Source organism: Hipposideros armiger, unplaced genomic scaffold (genome assembly GCF_001890085.2).
Source record: "Hipposideros armiger isolate ML-2016 unplaced genomic scaffold, ASM189008v1 scaffold_204, whole genome shotgun sequence".
In the NCBI taxonomy this organism is placed as follows: domain Eukaryota; kingdom Metazoa; phylum Chordata; class Mammalia; order Chiroptera; family Hipposideridae; genus Hipposideros; species Hipposideros armiger.
This window is the reverse complement of record NW_017731554.1, coordinates 970,536-987,318: the sequence shown is the minus strand read 5'-3', so window position 1 is coordinate 987,318 and position 16,783 is coordinate 970,536. Positions and strand designations below refer to the sequence as shown.

General features: G+C 35.5%; 1 protein-coding gene across 2 annotated transcripts in view; it reads left to right on the top strand.

Moving 5' to 3' along the window:
• RDX (radixin) overlaps positions 1-16,783 on the top strand; it is a 100,059-nt gene that overhangs the window by 55,117 nt on the left and 28,159 nt on the right. For both annotated transcript variants that reach the window (XM_019653649.1, XM_019653650.1), the window contains exons 10-12: positions 3,901-4,031; positions 13,571-13,731; positions 15,180-15,272. In XM_019653649.1, the coding sequence (XP_019509194.1) occupies positions 3,901-4,031; positions 13,571-13,731; positions 15,180-15,272 (385 nt within the window). The remainder of the gene's footprint in view (positions 1-3,900; positions 4,032-13,570; positions 13,732-15,179; positions 15,273-16,783) is intronic.

The window sequence follows — 16,783 nt, the reverse complement described above, 5'->3', positions numbered from 1 at the left end:
CTATAGAGGGCAGTGTCACTGGCCCTCATATGTGGGATCCGAACCGGGGCCCTCTGGCGTCCCAAGCCAGTTCTTAACCATGGCACCACTCGGCCGGCTCTAGGGTTTTTGTGTGTTTTTTTGACAAAATAACAACCCTGTGGTTCCTGTTTTGGATACATTTTACAGCTTTTCATTAGCAAGCGTTATTGATTCCCTTGTACACAGTAGAAATTCTGTATCTTTAATTCATTTGAATGCCAAGAGGATGTTTTATATTAATCTAGCCACATCGGGATTTGGCATGTCTTTCAGAAATGGCATGAAAGGTCTTCATTTATTCCCTGCTTTACAGGTCAGAGAGAGAGAAATGACAACTGTGTGTGTGGGAACAATTTCGGTGAAGCCCATTGGCAAAATAGCCAACAGACAGACTTGGGGGAATGTTCAGAGGTATGCTGCCCGTGCTGCTGCACTGTCTGGGGCAAGAGCAGTACTTGAGAAGGGGCAGCAAGGAAGCTCTTTCCAAACTATATTCTTTCCCCATAACTCTCATAACTTGGGGTTTTTCTTAATGAAAATGATGTTTTGTACTGTGGGTTGTTGATCTCTATATCTGTACTCTGAAGTAATTTACATCCAAATTGAATAATGATTCATTCTGTAATTCTGAAAATTTTTTGTGTGGCTAAAATTGTTACCAAATTTAAAAACTGAGAGCTTTGAGTTTACAATTTATTGTCAGATATCCACGTGCCAATTTGTAGGTTAGCTATGGGATATTCTGTGTCGTGGCTGGCTGGCTGACACTGCTGGTGTCATACAAAGAATATAGGCTTTGGAACTAGGTAAATCTGCATTTGAATCCTCTTCTAACACTTGTTGAACAAAATTTTTGAGTCAGTGTCCTCTTAACCTTTAATATGAAAATAATAGTCCTGTCTTCAAGTGTTTTTGTGATAAATAATGACAGTGGTATACAAACATTTAGCAGTGTACCTGGTACTTAATAAATAGTAGCTAGTACAATTCTTAATATTATTAATACATAGTTTGAATAGAAGTTGAAAATAAGTTTTTAATCTTCACTTCAGAAAAATGTAATTGGGCACATCTGATAGTCTTTATAAAGTAAGGTATTCTAAAATATTTTTTGCATGTTAGTACAGAGAATTGATAGTTTACTAATATGTTATTTATGTTTTTGAAATAGAACAACTAGGTCAAATGAGTGTTTCCAATCCCAAACTCTAAATAAAAATATTTACATCTGTGGTTTAGAGTAATCATTACAGAAGAAGCTTCATGGGGAAATGGGACTTTATTAAGGCTTGAAAGTTAGAAATAGACTTGAGAGTTAGAAGAGGAAGCCAGCATAAGCTAAAATACAGAGTTAAGAATATGCACAGCATACCTAGGGGGCCAGTGAGTAGACCAGGTTGGTCCTCCCAATTGAACAGTGCTTAGGGGAGAAGCAAGTTCTTCCAGTTTCATAAGGGAGACAAGACAGGTCTGCAAAAAAGGTCTCATTAAGAGATATGGAGAACCAAAGGCATTTGTATTAGTTGAATGGAGTGTTAGTTGATGATGGCTGTAGTCGGGAGCATTCTTATAAGATGTGAGACACAAGCTTCATTAGTATGTAGCAGAGTAAACTTTGTAAAATGTTTAAACTCTTATAATCAAATTAAATATCTGCTGTACATTTATTTCATTTTTCACTACAAAGGCTAAATTCCCCCCCCCCCCAACTTGCTTGTGGCCAGGTTCATTCAGTCTTTTTTTCTGTTTGCATATCTCCTTACCTCCATCCTTGAGGAAGAACAAAACACCAATAGGGAAAAACTAAATAAAATTAGCACCCATCTCCAAAAGGGGCCATATATATGCCAGCTCTGGACCTAAAGGTTCTGAGTTCATGGAATATTACTGTAGCCTTTAGGTCTTGAGATCTGGTTTGTGGTGTGAGTCTTAGGGCCTCAGGGAGGCAGGGAGGATGGTAACTGTCTTTGGGAACTATGGCAGCACTGGATATGATTGAGCAAAGGCTGGGGAGACTAATCACCTAGGGTGGCAGGCAGCCTGGCATGAAAAAAGAGTAGCTCTTGGCCATGTTAGCAATTACTTGAAAAGTACTGTGCCTTTGCTTTCAAGGACAGCCTGCTTTTTCAGCTTTCTAAAGAATACAGAAAGGGCAGCAGCCTCTGGGGGGGCCACTAGGCCCTTCTTTTGCTCAAGGAACTTGGGAAACTCAAACATCCCTTTAAACCTCTTTCACTCATGTCTTCTAGAGGGGTGAGGGCTCCCAAGTCCTTAAATCTCTGCCTGAATGTACTTGTATATACTATATAGATTTAAGTAGGATAAGAAGAAAGAGGTGAATGTGCTGCAGAGTGAGACCTAGTTGGGGGAGTGGGGGGATAGTTGTTGACTCTCCCTCCTGGATGCTGACAAAGTGCCTTCTAAGGGGACTTTAGAACAGAGGCGCCAGAGGCGGAGCGCCCCCTTGAATGAATGAACTCCAGGCCCTAGAACCTTAAATGCTGTAAGGATTCATTAAAGCCCATTGGGGAGGTGTGGTGACCCTTAAATTACATGTTTTGGTTTAGTGTACTAGGAGATCACCATCAGTTACCTGTCTTACCTCTTGTTGACTTACCACAACTCTGTTTGCCCCGGATTCTCTTTCTGTGTTGGGGGAAGATATGTATCTAGGAGCTACAGGAATTTTTTAATTTGGGTTTTATAGAATACAGGAAAAAAAAAAAACTTTGGTGAAACTTTGCTGATAAGTTTATCAAAGACAGGAAGTTGAGAAACTTCCTGTCATTCAGAATTGGCACCAATAGCAGTGATGTTTTTTAGGGGAACATTTATATGTATTCAGGTAAGTTTCAGAGATGAAAATTTAATACATTTGTTAACTAGAAAAAAAATTATTCCCATTAAAGTAGTGGGAATATTGAATATTAAACTTATTAAATAGATATTATCTGATAATCAACATAGTATCTCATCTAACTCTTATTTATCTTTATATTTCTGGCCCTCAGTATAGAGTCAGACCCATGGTATGCTCTTGGTAGGTGTTTGAATGAATTTGGCTATACTGTATTTAAAAGAAGCAGTCTCAGGCCCATGGCAGATGCAGCTAAGTGATGGAGGCAGTCTTTCCCACCAAGTTCTCATGATGATCTTTTAAAATAGCATTAGATACCTACTATCATTCCAATGGAATTGTTAGGGGAGATAAAACTGATTTGCCATCTTGTATCTAAGCATAAATTTGTACTACCTTAGAAATTAAATTTGTATTTATTGTTAATGATTGCAAATTGTTACCCTCCCAGGTTATTTAACTATTTTAAATAAAACAGCCTTGTGCACTCACTTCTAGCTTTTGTTATTTCTCCCAATGGAGGGCTCCTGCTAATCTATAGAAGTTATTTTCTTGGGTGTGGTAACTGTGCAGTTAAATCCTTTTGTGCTGACCTATAATTTATTGTCAAAGTTCATTGAGTATGCAAGTGATAAATATAATTTTTGTCCTTCACACTAGTCTACATTAAAAAGTCTGCTTTGCACACGAGATGAATTTGACAGTTTTACTTTCCTAGCAGTTTTGAAAATTTGTCCTTTGAGAAGCTTACTAAAATGGCTGTTTTTAATATGTTTTAAAATAGCCATTGACTATGTTTATTGTGACTCTACAATAAGAAACACATTGTGATCCAATATATGTGTATGTAATGGGGTAGGCCTATATTTTTAACTATATGATTTTTTTTAACATAGCTGACTATAATGAACTGTTGAAATATTTATGCTGTGGTTTCTTCTCAGTTGATTCACAGTACTTAGGTTTCACGTGAATATTTCTAGTTGTGAATTTGTAACAAAGCAATTGAAATTCCTTTTAAGGGCACAACTAGAGAATGAAAAGAAGAAAAGAGAAATAGCAGAAAAGGAAAAGGAAAGAATAGAACGTGAAAAGGAAGAGCTAATGGAACGTCTAAGGCAAATTGAAGAGCAGACATTGAAAGCCCAGAAAGGTAAAAGTTTCTTTTTGACATTGGATTCAAAATTGTTGCTCTGTTGTCAGACAGTAGTGTTTCCTTACTACTATTAAATCTTATTTGTCATATAATTTAATTAACCAAATTAAACTTAGTTGAATCACATCATAAACATGTTTAAGGCACATTCAGCTATACAATGCTCATGTGTTCTTTCTATTTCATTTACTTACATATTTTCATGTGTACTCTTACATATTTTAAGGGATTAAATATATTAATTTCTTCCTCTTGTTCAGGGTTTTGTAAGCAAAAATACATTTTTAATACTTCTTTGTATTGAAAATGCATTAAACAAAAGCATTTATGCAGTGCTTTATGGATAGTTAAGTACTTCAAAGCATCTAACTAATTTAAGGCATTTTAAACTATTCTGACTATATAAACTGTTTTGGAACTCAATCTCTAAATTTGACTTCAGCATGTAAAAAAATACATAACACCTAAAAGTGTTGTGAAGAACCTAACTCTTAGGCAATATGTAACCAAACTGTTACAGTGTATAGAAAGGATACATTGGATTTAGAGAGAGTGTTTTATATTGAATAACTCTAGGATATACTACTTTCAAACAACAAATAGTGAGAGAACAAAAGGAAAAAGGTATTGAGCAAAATAAGATGTTTTCCTCTTTCCTAAGCAGTAGGATCTTGGGGCTAACATGAAGTCTACACTACTTTAAAATTAGAACTAGTAACTGTTTTCCTGACAAATACTAGAACCAACCATTAGTTCTGTTGGAAATAGGATAAGGTTGTTATTCTGTTTAAGGTGGTTTTTTTTTTTTTTGGTCTTTGTTTTTTTATTTTTTTTTTTAACAAATGCCAAGGTTTATTTTTATTCCTTACACCAGCCTGCTCTTGTGGGGAGATGCTCTTGAGCAGTGGGTAGAATAATTTGCAAGTGAGTAAGTAGCTAGAGGACGAAGTCACAAAGATTGCTATAAATCCAAAAATGGGTTGATCATTCCAATTCCAAGAGGATTAGAAATGATATTCCTAAGGGAAGAAATAGAGAAAAACCTGTTTTATTTTGTCGGACTCATTGGAAGCCTCACTTTTCAGAGCTAGAAAAGACCTAGAAACTATTTAGTGTAAAGTGCAGAAGTAGCAGAGACTTGTTCACAGGCTACAACGTAAAAGCAGAACTTGTTTCCTGACTTCCAGCTTGATGCTGTTTCTACCACTCTAGTGGCCATTCACTAATTAAAACAGACATTCATGAAGTGCCTATTTTGTGCTGCATTTTAGAAATACAAATACATAGGCTTGCATGAGAGTGAAGTCTATATGGTTGGCAGAAGTCAGATATATACATAAAAATAATAAAGTGAAGTAATGAGTACTAAGTGCCATGTGAATAGTATAAGCAATACTTTTAGTGCAGGAATGCTGAAAACAAAATGACAACCCTGAGATGTACTAAAATGTGTTTAAAACAAAAGTTTAAAAAATTTATGATCGTGGTCTGATTTTAAAGAAAAGATTGAATGATAGCACTTTTTCATTTACATATAATACCTTTTCTGAGAGAATAGCTACTTACTAAGCTTTTCAATCTCATTTATTTAGGATGTATAATAAAAACATTAGTGATTTACACACAGAAAACTACTCAAGTAAAGAAGAGCTAAAGAATACAAGGAAGATAGCTCATAAGAAAGAATATAGAGCATCCCTATCAAGACAATTTCAAATCAGTCAGCTTAAGGCAAAGGACATCTAATATGTTTTTCGTTTTTTTCCCCCCTATTAATAAAGCTTTCCCTGGCTGTCCTAAAATCTGCATGATTGTCATGTAATTTATGCTAAATTCTCATTCAAATACAGTAACTCTGGCTATATCTAAGTCATGATAGTTAGTAGATAAACTTGTATTTTTTTATTTGAGAAGAAACTTTTCTATACTTATTGTCATTTTATTTCTAAAAAATAAATTATTGAAGTAATTATTTGAAATGTCACAAATCATTAAATAGAACCATTCTACCATTTTACATTTCTCTAATTCATCATTGTTAAATTATTTATAATTTTTGAACCACAATAAGATCTATTGATGACTGTATTTGAAATATAATATAGCCAGACTTGCATTCAGTTACTGTTACAAGTAACCAAGGGAATTCCCACCTTCAAAAAGACAAACCACAAGAAAGAGTTGGGGTATAGTGTTTTCATTCTGGATACTTATCAAGTACCTAGTGTGTACTAGACACTGTTCTTAATAAAAATCATGTTATGTAGTTTTTGTTTGTTTGTTTTTTAAGCTGAGCCATCCTGCTACCTGTTGGCAGCTCAGCAGCTGCTCAGCTCAGGCTGGGAAACAAACCACTGTTGCTCAGAGCTCAAACTCTTAAGCGAGCTGTTAACCAACTGAGCCACTCAGCCGGCCCTATGTTATGTAGTTTTGAGTGCAGTGAGGGAAGTATGTTGAGTAGGAGGGGGTTGTCCATTTTAGGTATACATTGTTTACAAATAGGAGCCAAGCTTTAAATTTAATTCTGTCATTAGCTTAGAATATGACCATCAGCAAGTCATTTTAACTTCTCAGTTTCCTTCTGTTCCTAATTGCTAAAATAATAATCCCTAACTTAGTTTTCTGAGATTTTTTCAGATTTATACTTAGTTAGGTAAAATTTTTTTTTTTCATTGAAGTATAGCATAGATGTAGTCAAATGTGCATACCTTTTAGGTATAAGGCTTTGTGAATTTTTACAGAGCAAATTTATTTCTTTGGCTACCCAAAACAAGAGACAGAATATTACCTGTACTCAGGGAGCCTCCCTGTATCCTTTCCCAGTCATTTCCCCCCCTCAAAATGTGTCTTATATTATTCTGATTTATATCATCGTAGAGTTTAGTCTTACCTATTTTTTAATAGCTTTGTTGAGATATAATTCACGCATCACACAATTAACCATTTATTTAAAGTGTTCAATTTAATGGCTTTTAGTATATTCTTAGAATTGGGTAACCAGCACAATTTTAGAACAGCCATCACCCCAAAAAGAAATCCCATACCCTTTAGTAGTCACTCCCCATTTCTTCCCAATCCTCTCTCCCTGCAGCCCCAGGCCACTACTAATCTACTTTCTATCTCTATAGACTCACTTGTTCTGGACATTTCATATTAATGGAGTCATGCAAAATGTGGTCTTCTGTGATTGTCTTTCACTGAACTGAGCATGTTTTCAGGGTTCATCCATGTTGTATGATAGCACATATCAAGCACATCATTCTTTTTTGTTGCTGATAATATTCTATGGCTATACTACATTTTACCTATTCATCAGTGTTTGATGACATTTGGGTGGTTTCTACTGTTTGGTATTGTGAATATGCTGATATGTGTACTAGTTATTGTGTATTCATTCGTGTGTCCATTTCTTTTGGGTATAAATCTGGGAGTGGTATTGCTGGGTTACATGGTAACTCTAGGTTTAACTTTTAGAGGAACTGCCAAACTGGTTTCTAAAGCCACTGTACCATTTTACGTTCCCACCACGCCAGCAATGTATGATTTCTCCACATCCTCGCCACACCCCCACAAACACTTGTTAATGTTTGTGTTTTGGATTATAGTTATCCTAATGGGTGTGAAGTGGTTTTGATTTGTATATTCTTAATGGCTAATGATATTCAACGTCTTTCCATATGCTTATTGGCCATGTATATATCTTCTTTGGAAAAACGTATTTTCAAACTTCCTGCCCATTTTTCAATTGCATTATTTGTCTTTTTGATGTTGAGGTGTAAGAGTGTTTTATTTATCTGGATACAAGTTCCTTATCAGATATCAGATATATGATTTAAAAATACTTTATCCCATTCCATGGGTTGTCTTTTCACTATGTTGATGCTGTTCTTTGAAACCCATTACTTTTAAATTTGGATGGAGTCCAATTTATTTTTTTCTTTTGTTGCTTGTGCTTTTGGTGTCATGCCTAAGATTAGTCTTGCCTGTTTTTGACTACACATAAATGACTTCGTGCACTCTTACATTTGGCTTTTTTTTCTTCAAACTTACGCATATAGCTGTAGTTTGTTCTTTTACATTGTTTCATAAGATTCTATTGCACGTGTATAACATTTATCCATTCTAACTGGTGATGGACAGTTGGGATATTTTCATTTGGGGCTAATAAGGATGTCATGAGCATTCTTGGAACATAGCACATGTTTTAATTTTGGGGAAGTATACCCTAGGAATGGGATTGCTAGATAAAGGCTATACCCAGCTGTAGTAGATAGTGCCTTCATTTCCCCAAAGTGCTTGTATCAGTTTTCATCCCTACCAATAGTGAAAATTCGTTTGCTCTACATCTTCACCATTACTCCCATCCCTTTGTTATTGTCGGAGTTTCTCTTTTGTTTTGTTAGTTTAGTCATTCTAGTGAATACAGTACATTGATGGCTGATGATTTTGAGCACCTTTGCAAGTACTTGTAACCATCTGTAAAGTGCCCTTTTACATCTTTTGTTCACTTAAAAATACTGGATTTTCTTCTTTTTCTGATTGATCAGTAGGGGTTCTTCAATACGTAAAAAATTTTCTCTCCATGGTTTTTTTTTAACTCTCTTAATGGTGTCTGTTACTAAAGAGAAGTTCTTAATTTTAAGTTCCATTTATCACTCTCTTCCTTATGGTTGTGGAATGTTATTCTCTACTACCTTCTAGAAACTTTGTTTTACCTTTCACATTCAGATCTACAGTCTATATGTAACACTTTTGTAAGGGTCAAGGTTTTTTGTGTTTTTTTTTCATATATATTTCCAGTTGACCCAGACTCATTTATTGCAAAGATTGTTCTTTCCCCATTGTACTACAGCATCACCTTTGTCACAAATCTAAAAGACTGTATATGTATGGATCTGTTTCTAGACTCTGTTCTGTTCCATTTACCTAATTACCCTATTGCCAATGCCACACTGTTCAGTTACCAGTTGTATCTAGCAAGATTTGTAACTGATAGGTGTACTACAAAATACATGGAATCAGCACACAGTAGGAAGCATGTTTCAAAGACAAAACAACTCTTGGGCTTACACGTTCCTTAGATTTTACATTACTTTTTATGGCACTAATTACTGTTGCACACTGCTTGCTTTTATAAATTATAAACCTGAAGTTGAAAACAAGGAAAATAATTACTTGAAAAAAGTATAATAGGAAGCCCTTTAGTTTATAACAGGGCAAACTAAATCTCCAGAAGAGTTTAATGTCTGCCAAGACTGGACTCCTTGGTTTGAGTCAACAGTCGGATGTTCTGCATGTTTTACAGCACGTGCCCTCTCTCTTCTCCTGTGGTATTGCTAGGTGCTGCACCTCCTGGATCATTCCTGGGTTAGTAGTCTTCTGTGTGTGTTTGCTGTATAAACTCGACTTCTCCTTTTCTCACGTCTTCCGTAGCTTCCCTCTCTAGTTATTCATAATTCTTTTCTGAATAGAGAGCTTCTGAAGAAGTTCTGGAGCTGGAAACTCCAAGACAGGGAGATCATTTGTTGGGATGCCTTTGCCACACATTTCTGTGGGCTGAAGATGTCATAACTGTTTCTGAAATGCAGCTTTTCTGTTGGATCCCCCTACTGTCCAAGTTTGGCCTTTGCAGATATTCTTTCTTGAACCTTTCGTTTTCAGCCACAGGAGTAGTTTGCCATGCTCTCAACTTTTGCAGGTTTGCTGATTATTTGGTGGTTATATAGGTTTTATCTTTGGGGGGGAGGGGCTTTTTTTTTTTCAATGCATGATTCTTGTGGCTCATTGTTTTGTTAAAATTAATGGTGTATCTGGGTCTCTAAGATCTCTGGATGTTTCTCTGTGGAGGGGCTTTGGATTGTGGACCTAAGTGTAAAAGGTAAAATGAAGTTTCTAGAAGATAGCAAAAGAGAATAAGTTAATAACCATTGGGTAAAGACTGATAATTTGAACTCTTATAATTATAAAGGGGACTGTGGCCCTTGGCATCTTTGAAGAGGATTTGTATGATGGCTAAAGATCAGTTTCTACACTGATTGTCAGTGTTCTTCTGGACTTTGATTCTGTCCTCATGCTTTGCTTTTTTCCTAGCTCCCCTGGATAAGCAGTCATCATAGTTACTTTAATGACCTTGTTTGCCAACTCCAGTATAATCCATTATACTGGATAATCTCTGGGCCTATTCTGTAGTCTGTTTTTCTTTTTTGGGGGGATGGATTTGGAGGGGGTCATTTGGTCTTATCTCCTCATATGCCTGGTAATTTTGGCTGAATGCCCAGCATTGTGTATGAAAAGTTACAGAGGCTTTGAATAATGTTATTTTCCTTTAGAGAGGCTTTAATTTTCTTTTGACAGGCAGAATATGTGCAGATCACCTTGGTGGAGTTGAACTGGGTCTCAGGCTTTGTTAAGGTCGGTCTCTTTCTGGTTTTCCCTCGCCGCTAGATTATAGCCCTTTGGGGGTGTCATCTGAACGACTGGATTTACGAGGGCCTTCTATCTTAGAGGTCCCTGAACTCCAACCTTTGACTCTCCACGTGCAAAAGAGTGTCGACCTCTCTGCTCAGCTCCTTACCCTCTTACAGCTGTTTCATGCTTGATTACTAACCCCATGTGTGTGCATTTTAGGAGTTGTACATATTGAGGGGAAATAGCATGCAGATTTTAGGGCTAACTTCTCTATTCACTCCTTTTCAGCATCGTGGCCTCTCAAGCCTTGGATGCCTTGGCATCCTCCGCCACACACAAAACAAATACACAACACAGGAAGAAATATTCTTGTTTCCTTTCTTACACAAAAGGCAGTATATTACATATATCCTTTTGCACATTGCTGTTTTCAATTAATATAATCTTGAAAGTCATTACATATGTAATCATAGAGCCCTTCCTTACTTTTTTTATGGTGACATAATACTCCATTGCTTAGATGTAGTACAAATATTTTTAAATTGCTTTTTCAATGAGTAATTTGTAATCACATTCTTAATTCTGTGATTTCTAAGAATTTTGATTATGGAACTTTTATTTGCATTTTTACAATAGTATTAGTTCTTTTCCCTGGGTAAAAAAATGTGGTACTTAAATTATTCCCCTAGACTAGAAGAAGGAAGAAAAATCTATAATCCTTTTGGGATATTTTATTTTAATAATTTTTTTACTGTTACTATTGCAATTGTATAGCTTCCGAAGTTTGCCCTCAGGGTAACATAAGATATCATTTGGTTTGCAAAATCTTAGACCTCTCAAAATCAAATAATGCTTGTGTTTAAGCCTGATAAAGAGAAGCTTTCACAAATTTTATTAGATTGAACTTAGGATAACTTCCCTTGTCTACTCCCAATTAAATGTCATAACCATCTACATCGATATAATGCTGTTAATGAGAGAAGCAATTTATTCTTGCGACTTCGTCCTTAAAGGACTGATAATTCTAAAAGAAGCCAGATTCCTTTTCCCATGTTCTGTGCCAGACTTCAAAAATCGTAAGTTTTAGATTTTTGTGAACCAGATAGATAAAACATTGATATTATTCAGTTTTCTCTTTGACTCTTCCTCTGCATGGGTTCTAACTGGATCCAAGATCTGGAGGGATATTTGTTTCACAGAAATATTCTAATTCATATATTTACAAACTTTTTGTAAAGGGCCAGATAGTAAATTTTTTAGGCTTTGTAGGCCACACAGTTTCTGTTGCAGCTATCAGCTCTGCCATTGCAGCATGAAAGCAGTCATGCACAATACCTAAATGAATAAGAATATTGTGTAGCCTCATTGAATGAGGTTATGTGTTACAATGAATTTTTATGTACAAAAATAGGTCATTGGGTTGGATTTGGTCAGTGGGCCATAGTTTGCCAGACTTTGTTCTAACTCAATTAACTGGAGAGGAAAGGATCAAGAGAAGTCATTTATGGAATATATGGCTATTCAAAACCTTCCTTTCTAGAAGAGACTAGAGTTAGATTTGAAGTATTTAGTTCATTTTCAGCATTTAAAACAAATTTAGGCTTTTGTATAATCCTTAATATATCACAAAACAACTATTGCCTTTTCTATGATTTTTTAAATGGATATTACAGAAAAACTGATAGAAAATAATGTTGGATAATATTTATTTTAAAATTTAACCTTCTAACCCAAACTTATTTTTATTTTTTGTCTCATAGTACAGAAAGTGTTTTTATTTTGAGAGAATATAAAGCATTGTTTTTATTTGCAAACTTTGGTTGTTTGCTTGTTTAGATGAATGAGTGATAAAGCCATGAGCTTTGTGAAGTTTATTTTATACACCAGTCAACCAGATGGAAAGAATGATCATAAGAGAAGTTTAATAGGTTAGCTTGATGTCCAAGTTTTAGAAAGCAAATTCTAAAATGAATAATTTTAGAATTTAGCTGTGGTAACATCCAACATTATATATATTTCATCTTTATAGCCACATAGAATTTTTACATTATTCTGTCAAGAATTTAAAGCCTAACCAGAGTCATTTTTTTCCCCCAACCGTCTCAAAACCTTGCTAGTCTTAACTGCAGTTACTTAAGTTAGTTCTGACCAAGACCAACAAAATAAAGAGAATTGTGTACATTACAGTACAAACCTCATAACATACAGGTTTTCAATTTTTCTTTTCTAACGTATACAGAATGGAGAGTCATTCATTCTTTATAGGATATGGCACCCTAGTAGGTGGCAGTCTGTTGTTTTCTGTCAAAGAATGTCCTTGTTATTAAACAAGAATTGTCAGAATAATATTTAAAATTAGTACTATTTAACTCATTAAAAATTTTGGCTTTGTGCTAGTAATATTTTCATTCAACTCTTTGGAATAAGAAAAGAGAAAATTAACTTTATGATCTGTACACTTAATGGTTAAAATTCATGTCATTCATCTCCAAATATTATTGGTCTCCATGCTTGAGGAATGAATATGTACCAATAACTCAAAATTTTCAATAATTCATAAAATTCACATCAAAATTCCTGTTTTGAATCAGTAAGTATTGTTTTCAATCTTAATGTCTTGGATTTACTTATCTAATGATGAGTAAAAATTTAGGTAAGTTTCATAGTGTTATAGATTTTTAAAACATGACAAATTGTTTATGTCAAAGCTTTGACATTTTTTTTTTTTTTGGTTGAGTCATCCAGCCACCTGTTGGCAGCTCAGCTTGGGCCAGGAATCAAACCGGCGACCCTGTTGCTCAGAGCTCGCTCATTAACCAACTGAGCCACTCTGCCGGCCCTTATGTCAAAGCTTTGTAGAGATTATTGTTTTTAAAAGGATGTGCTTCTAATTTTATGGCATAACTTGAATTACAAAGGATTTTCTTTTTTTTAATTGTGAAATAGATTTTTAAAAAATTATTAGGCTTTCTCCAAGTTAAAAACGAGGTATATATTTGTTTGAAGATGTGCTAAGTTTTAGAAACTGTACAGATTAGATTCCTTGCAACTATTTTGGCTTCTTATGATAATGAGAATAATTGGAATTAATCATTGTTTGGGGGGGGTGACATACATGTATTTGACAGAACTCGAAGAACAGACTCGAAAAGCTCTAGAACTGGACCAGGAACGAAAACGAGCAAAAGAAGAAGCAGAAAGGCTTGAAAAGGAGCGTCAAGCTGCTGAAGAGGCCAGGGCAGCTATAGCGAAACAAGCTGCTGACCAGTTGAAGACTCAGGAACAGCTAGTAAGGCACCTTAGTTCTAAGAGAAAAAGAAAAATGTAGACAAAACCATGAAGTGAACCTTGTAAAACGAAATATATTATACCTCTGGAAAGCAAACCAGAGATACAAGTCACTAAATAACAAAGTGTGGGGCCGGCTGAGTGGTGCATTGGTTAAGAGTTGTCTTGGGACGCCAGCTCTTGAGCAGTAGGGCCCCGGTTCAGATCCCACATGGGCCAGCGATGCTGCGCCCTCTACAGCTAAGATGGTGAACAACAGCTCGACCTGGAGCTGGGCTGCCCTGAGTCGCCGGCGACGGTGTAGGCTGCAGCCCCTGCTGCAGTGGGCTGCCGGAGCTACCATGAGTGGATGGCAGCCAGCATGAGTGGCCAGGAGCCTCCATGAGCGACTGCCTCATCCGGGAAGAGTGTAGTGATAGTGCCAACATGGGCCAGTGGGGCGACGTCCTCCACAGCTAAACTGAGGAACAGAAGGACAGTAACTTATCTGTTCCCCTTCCTGGAGCCACAGCGCTGTTCCTCTCCCCCAATTCCCCAAAGGAGTCTTTAAAGGGGAAAAGAGGGAAAAAAATAACAAAGTGTGGAAATACACCTAAAAATGTTATTCGGTTGTCAGAAAAGTCATGATATATTTTTTCTGTTTTTCGTTGCAAAAATGCATCATGAATTTTCCGACAACCCAATATTTCTGCCTTAAAACAACAACAACAAAAAAAACACCTAAAAATGAAACAGAGTAAAAGATAAATGGAGCCTGTTGCTAACAAAAGATTCTGATTTACTTAAACTTTGCATAAGCCACTGGCATGTTTTGCTTTAAATAAACAGAGAATATATTCTAATTCTTATAAGAAAACTGTAGGCCATAATTGATTGGGTTTTTTGTTTGCTCAGTGGACTTGTAAATAATGAGTATGCATGTCACTTCGGAGATCCTGAATTTGAATATTGGTTCAGGCATTTTCTTGCTGTGTATGTGTGTCTTTGGGTCTTTCTGAGCCTTAGATCCCTCTCTTTGAAAAAAGAATACCACCTAACAGGATTATTGGAAATCAAATGAGATTGTTTGAAAAGTGCTCTATAACTATAAAGCATTATATAAATACAATTTTTTTCTTTTGTAGGCTTTAGCAAATACTTGACTGATAAAAGTTAAAAAATAGCTCCTATGTCGCACATTTTAAAGTTTCTGCTACTGAAACGTGAATAACTTCTTGTCTATAGAATAATTCTTTCACTTTTTCTCCTTATTAGCTCATTATTAGTTCATTAGACCTGTGAATAAGATATTTATGATCTTTAAAGAAATATTACTTTTTATTAAAAATGGAAGCGTATCTCAGAAAAGCATAAAACAAACCAAGTATGTACATTAAAGCTTTGGTGACTTAATATAAATTATTGAAAATACATTGATTTTTAGTATAGATAATTATATTGTTTATTTAGGCAGCAGAACTTGCTGAATTCACTGCCAAGATTGCACTTCTAGAAGAAGCCAAGAAGAAAAAGGAGGAGGAAGCTGCTGAGTGGCAACATAAAGTAATCCTTTATTCATTTGCTATCATTTATTGAACACCTGTTTTGTACCCAGCATTGTGCTGAATTTATAAAGCTGCATATAGGATACTGTTACAATTTAGAAGGGAAAGATACCAGTGTATATGAATGTGTGTATATTGAGGTAAGTAAGCTAAGTATTTTGTGAAAACAGGCAAGGTGATTAGCTTCCGTGGAAATGAGGCAGGTGTTGGGAAAACCTTTACAAGTTTAGCTGGGTCTTGAATAATAAATTCAATTTGGGGATAGAGAAAATTGGAGTTGTTAGAGACTAAAGAGGAAGTCATTCCAGACCGAGGGAACTGCGTGAACATAGGAAGCATGAAAGTACATGGCCAATTTGAGGGCAGCCTGTGAGTGAGCAAAGCTTAGCGTATTGGTTTAGAAATTTTGGGAGATGCGTCTGGAAAGTTAGAGAGGAAATTAAGTTGCGAAAGGCTTTAAATAAATGCCCTGCTAAGGCAAGATGATGAGTATTTATAGACACTGGGCTCTGAAGATTTCAAAACAGGATTGTAATATGATCAGGTATGGTTTTATAAAAATAGCAATCAGTGTGAAGGATGGATTGGGATAGAGGGTAGGATTACTTAAGAGCTAAAGACCCAAACTGAGGATATGGCAGTGAGAATGAAGAGGAACAGGAATTTTGTGGCAGACTCAAAAGGGTATGGCAGCCAGATGATTGGATATAAGGTTGAATTAGAGGGATGCAATGAAGATGATAACTGAGATTTCTAATATGTTTTCCTAAGTAGGTGAAACCACTGTTGTCGGGGATAGCAAGCACACAAGTGAAAAATCAGGCTTTAGTTGGAGGGGTGGGGAATATAGGATAATGAGAGTTTAATTCAGCTTTAAATAACATGAATTCTTAAATGCGACTATAATAACTTTTTATATACACCAAAAGGTGTATAGTTATATGACTTTTCTACAATAAAATGTAAATATATTGTTCTTTCACTTCATAAAAGAAATAAAACTGTCAATCTACCTGTTACACTATTTTGTTAGAATTTTATAGACACATAAACTTTTAAAAGTAATATATCACAGGGTTAAATCCTGTGAATTGTAGAGATTAGAAAATTCACACAAAGAATCACATTCCCACAAACTAGGATCACTGCTTTAACACCTTAGTGCATGTCCTATCAGGATCTTTTCCTGTTTGCATATATGTGTCATACACATAAATATATTCCATACTGTACATACTATTTCACTTTAGTCAGTTTTCATCTCATCTAACATTAGACTGTATTCAAAAAATTTTTTAAATTTGATTATATTTGATATATAATGTATTAGTTTCAGGTGTACAACATAATAATTCCGTGTTTGTATCTGTTGCAAAATGATCACTATAATAAGTCACCATACATAGCCACAAATTTTTTTCCTTGTGATGAAGACTTTCAAGATTTATTCTCTTAGCAACTTTCAAATATACAATACAGTATTATTAACTGTAGTCAGGATGTACATTA